The 5,342-nt window shown below is 40.9% G+C and overlaps 1 protein-coding gene across 1 annotated transcript; it reads left to right on the top strand.

The window, feature by feature from the left end:
- Positions 1–808: 808 nt before the first annotated feature.
- LOC119969971 (relaxin-3-like) lies at positions 809–4,861 on the top strand. Its single transcript, XM_038803940.1, has 2 exons — positions 809–1,121; positions 4,309–4,861. The coding sequence occupies exons 1-2, from the start codon at positions 938–940 to the stop codon at positions 4,653–4,655; spliced, it is 531 nt and encodes a 176-aa protein (XP_038659868.1). The 5' UTR covers positions 809–937; the 3' UTR covers positions 4,656–4,861.
- Positions 4,862–5,342: the final 481 nt, after the last annotated feature.

Here is a 5,342-nt window from a genome sequence, read left to right as displayed (position 1 = left end):
GCGAGTTTTGCTGATCATTTTATCAAATGCCAAGCGGGAAATAGAAGGCAATGAAGGTGAACATGTTGAAAGAGACAAACAGAAATTCTGTCGGAGAGAAGAGAAGGATTCCTGGGCATTCTCTCTCTCCAGATGTTATCAGAATTGTTGTGATTTTCTAGCATTATCTCTACTGATTATAGATTTCCAGCATCCACAGTATTTTGCTTTTATTTTTGTGTTTAATTCCCTGCCACTTCTCTTCCAGGACCAGGCAACATTAACAAGCACCAAGTTAAATTCACCATCACACACATGGTTATAAAGGCAACTTGCAAAACAACAAATACATATTGAAACCACAACATGGAAAATGAAGTGTGTGACATTTAATGATAACAGATTCATAAAGAGGGAAAAATGAGACAGCAACAAAGAAAAGAGTCAGGACTAAAGAGTCAGGACATAAAAGCTGAGGAATCTGCAATGTGGAAATGGAGGAAAAATCTAAGTGGTGAAAAATATTTTAACAAGTGAGATAAAAATATCAAAGAAGTTGGAATAAAACTATGAACAAAAATACCAAATGAAAACCAGAAATTTGACAAAGTGTATGGAAGATGAGAGGAGATAAATGTATTACTGATTAATACACTTATACATTCCACAAATTGTAAATCGGATAGTGGTCCGGAGGGTGGGTGGGGGTTTAATCTGAAACGGTGCAAGAATCTCGAGGTCACCGGAGAGGGGAGGGACAAGTGTTTTTTTTAAACAAAATCAGCGGTGAGTCAGAGAAAAGGAGCAAAAACAGCTATAAAAGGGACAGGGATTGAACAGGCAGAAGACAGGGACAGGAGGGAGAGTGTCAGAACAATATAGACATCACACTAACCAGGGAGTAAACACCTATTGCGAGGTTTACTGAGAAGCCCAGGCTGAACACCCGTCAGCTGAAATGAAGTGCCTGGTGTGTGTTCTGGTGATCAACCTGTTCCTCGTCTCCTTCCCCAGTTCTGTCTTGTCCCAGTCTTTAAGGGGTGGGGAGACGGGGATCAAGCTGTGCGGCCGGGAGTTCATCCGAGCCGTCATCTATACCTGTGGGGGCTCACGCTGGAAGAGGCTTCTGGACAACCAGAACGGTGAGTATCTCCCTCCTGTTGCTGTGACCCAAAATGTCTCAACGCTATTCATAGAGATTCCCATTGAGTTAAGAACTGTGATACTAATTAGGCTATTGTAACTGGAATAATCATCTTATTCCTCTGACAGCTCCAATCTTGAAAATGACCGTGAGTATGAAAATTGTAAATGAGAAAATGTTTTAGCCAACTTTCCTTGCCCCTCGATCAGACCTTGTGGGTGAAATGTATTTATTAGAATCATATTATTGACAGATAACACGAGTGCTTGAGTGCCGACAAAGGTGAGTAGAAATATTGGAAGCACAGAGGGGCTCAGGTAACTTCTGAGAGTCAAGTTAACGTGAGACTAGTTCTCAACACAATCATTGTCAAGAGGGGACAGCTGCCTTTCCAAAAACGGTTCATTTCCCGGACAGTTATTTCAGATTATCTAACATTGGTTCTGGTGTTCTGTGTGTGGAGAGTTGGTCCAGTCCTGTTAATTAGCAGTTACTATTCATTTGGAGATACAGCATCTGCCTTAGTGAAAGGTTTCCTTGTTCATCATGTCGGACCGTTTCTGGTGAAATCATTCACCATGGTGGCACAGTGGTTAGCACTGCTGCCTGGCAGCACCAGGGACCTGGGTTCAGTTTTAGCCGTGGGTGACTGTATGGAGTGAGCATGTTCTCCCAGTATCTGCGTGGGTGTCCTCTGGGTGTTCCGGTTTGCTCCCACAGTCCAAAGATGTGCAGGTTAGGTGGACTGACTATGCTAACAGTGCTCAAAAGGTTAGGTGGTGTTACTGGGTTACGGGTATAAGGTGGGGGTGTGGATCTAGGTAGGGTGCCCTTTTAGGGAGCGGCGCAGACTCAATGGGCCGAATGACCTCCTTTTGCACTATAGGGATTTTACAAGTTCCAACCTGTGAGCAGTGCTGGCTTTGAGATATTAATGCCAGCAGATACAATTCTGACAATGGTGTTGACTCGTTCCCAATACAGCAAAGACCCAAATCTCAGTTTGAGATGGCACAGAATACACTGTTGGGGCCTGGTCAAACTCTGCCTGACAGAGTTACACCACATCTGGTGTGCAACTCAAACCTTCCTGGGATGGTCTCATAGCGCAAAGGGAGATCCTTTGATCCTCCGGACCATTATCCGATTTACAATTTGTGGAATGTATAAGTGTATTAATCAGTAATACATTTATCTCCTCTCATCTTCCATACACTTTGTCAAATTTCTGGTTTTCATTTGGTATTTTTGTTCATAGTTTTATTCCAACTTCTTTGATATTTTTATCTCACTTGTTAAAATATTTTTCACCACTTAGATTTTTCCTCCATTTCCACATTGCAGATTCCTCAGCTTTTATGTCCTGACTCTTTAGTCCTGACTCTTTTCTTTGTTGCTGTCTCATTTTTCCCTCTTTATGAATCTGCCCATCGTGTTTGTGTTGGCTCTCTGAAAGTGTCCACCCCCACTCATTTATAAATCTCCATAATACATCAATCGTCTCATCCCTGTTTCTTTTGATATACCGGAGAGTTGGATTGGTCACCCATCTCCTAAGTTATGTTTCCAGATTCAAGACACTGTGTATCTGTGTGTCATTGTAGATTTGCAGAATGATTACAGCACAGGTGAAAGCCACTACACAATGTTACAATGCCACAGTTTAAGACAGACCTGTAATTCGAAATATGAATCAGGAAGGAAGGCCAACAACATAAAAACATTTAATTTAAAATGGTTTAATTGTGCCAACAATTCCCTTTTGAGGCAGTGGGAAAGACCAGGAGAACAGCTCAAAGATTAGGTTACTGGGCCAACATAGATTGTACACATGCAGAAGGAGGGAAAGAGAATATCATCCGACTGATTGCAATCCAGCCCTTCAGCTCTGATAGCTGAATAGTGAGTAGAAAGTAGGAAATTTAATATTGATGATTATCGATATTCTGCTTCCATCAAGCAGCATCGGGATGATGTCAGTTTATCTGTTTTTGTTTTCTTTCTCGTTTTTCTCAGTCGAGACCTAAAAATAATAGAAATGAATGGTTTGAAATATTTGAAGGACTTGGCTGAGAAAAGAGAAAACAACTGGATTGGAGAAAGCGATGAAGCAAAGTTCTGGTCTAGATTCCAACACTGAAGTGAACAAGTTGAATGTCAGGAGTAGTGCTTGACTCTCTGTCACCAGATAGCGATTAGAAATAGTTTGAATGTTCCTAATGCACTCAGAAAAGAGCAGAATTTTCATCTGTCCAGCAGGGGTTAGAAACTTTCAAATCCATGCTACAAACATGAAATTCCCATTGGCAGAGGTGGGGATAGCCAGGGAATGAGGGGGAGCAAAAAGAGAGCTCCCTTGTAAGATTTAGAAAATATTTATCTGCCAACAGACTGCAATGTTTACCTAAGCACATTAGAATAGATAGCCTCTCTCATGAAGTCACTCCTCTTAAGAATTATTGATCCACTGACTGGGTTTTAGTCAATTTTCTGTCACAACAAGCAGTTTAACTGCTGGACCAAACATTGATTATCCACTTGGGGATGGTTGTCAATTATTTCTCTGACTATATAGCAATGTATATTTAACCAACTATGTTCAAACACTCAAAATATAATGGACCCCAATTTAAGCAGGAATCTTTTGAGAGTCAAAGGGCTAGACCAGTTTTTTAATATTATTCATTTTTTACAGGATGTGAGCTTCGCTGGCTTGGCCAGCATTTGTTGCCCATCTCTAACTGCCCTTGAGAAGGTGGTGAGCTGTCATCTTGAACCGCTGCAGTCCATGTGGTGTAGGTACACCCACTGTGCTGTTAGGGAGGGAGTTCCAGGATTTGACCCAGCAACAGTGAAGGAACGGCGATATATTTCCAAGTCAGTGTGGTGAGCGACTTGGAGGCGAACTTCCATGTGGTGGTGTTCCCATGTATCTGCTGCCCTTGTCCTTCTAGATGGCAGTGGTCGCGGGTTTGGAAGATGCTGCTTAAGGATCCTTGATGAGTTCCTGCAGTGCATCTTGTAGCTGGTACACACTGTTGCTGCTGTGCATCAGTAGTGGAGGGAGTGCAGCCCCAGAGACAGAGGAGGAGATGGCCACCCATAATCGGGACAGAATTAACTATATAACATCAATTTCATTAATCTAGTACATTGTCACAATTGGAGTTTTATTTCTGTTTCAGATCCTTTCCAGACCTCAGCTGATAAAGACTACGCCAAGGAGATGGACAGTATGAGGAATTTTCAGAGGATGTTTGGCAATGACAGGAACCAGGAAGTGGAGCCATCTTTTGCAGGGCAAGTGGTCGATGAGTACAACAACCAGTATGATCAGATCCCGGAGGATTTCAGTGAGTACCTCCGCCAGATTGATGGAGGCAGCAATAAGGACCGTGCATTTGAATCGTCACAGATGCTGCATCTACCCTGGGCCAGGAGCATCAGGAAGAAAAGGGAAGCGTCACCAGGAATGTCAAGCAAATGCTGCACTTACGGCTGCACCAAAAAAGATATCAGCATTCTGTGCTGAAAACCGTACACCTCTATTTATAGATTATTCTATACACTTGGACTCTGTTTCAGTGAGATTTTAAACCATATAATCTATTAAAAATCTCATAAATGTGGAATAAGGCAATTGTAACTTACATGTAATTTCTAGTATAGTCTATGTGATAGGCTTGTGTTAGTCATTCTGAACCTCTTAAAAACAAATTAAAAAGATGCAGCTGTAAAGGTTTTGACTCTGAATTTCTTAATTAAGGCTACTTCTTTAAATGGTTTATTTAATTGATTCAAAATATTGCAACATATTTCCCAATGAATGTTGCAACATCAATACTAACACACATGCACAAACTCTTGATGAAATTCAAAAACTATTCAATCTAGATAAAGTTACGGTGTATTTATGAAGGAAGATTTAATACTTGACACATGTGAAACCATATTAACCTGAATAGTAAAATATAATTTTGTAATGTCTTTCTCCTGATTGGCAAGGTCACATACCATCAAATTTAACATTGCAGTTTTCCATCTCTGATTCAGGTGTTCCTTTCACAATAACATCTTGGATTTATATAGCACCTTTAATACATTTAAAGGCATCATTGACAACATGTTAAATGGGTTTGACTTTTATTTAGCCAGAGAGGTGCTCCAGTGGGAGAGGAACTATTCAAAACATAAACTAAAAATAGATGGTGTTAGTAAT

Source organism: Scyliorhinus canicula, chromosome 8, assembly GCF_902713615.1.
Source record: "Scyliorhinus canicula chromosome 8, sScyCan1.1, whole genome shotgun sequence".
Taxonomy (NCBI): Eukaryota; Metazoa; Chordata; class Chondrichthyes; order Carcharhiniformes; family Scyliorhinidae; genus Scyliorhinus; species Scyliorhinus canicula.
The sequence above is the reverse complement of the archived record's forward strand: the minus strand, read 5'-3'. Positions and strand labels throughout refer to the sequence as shown.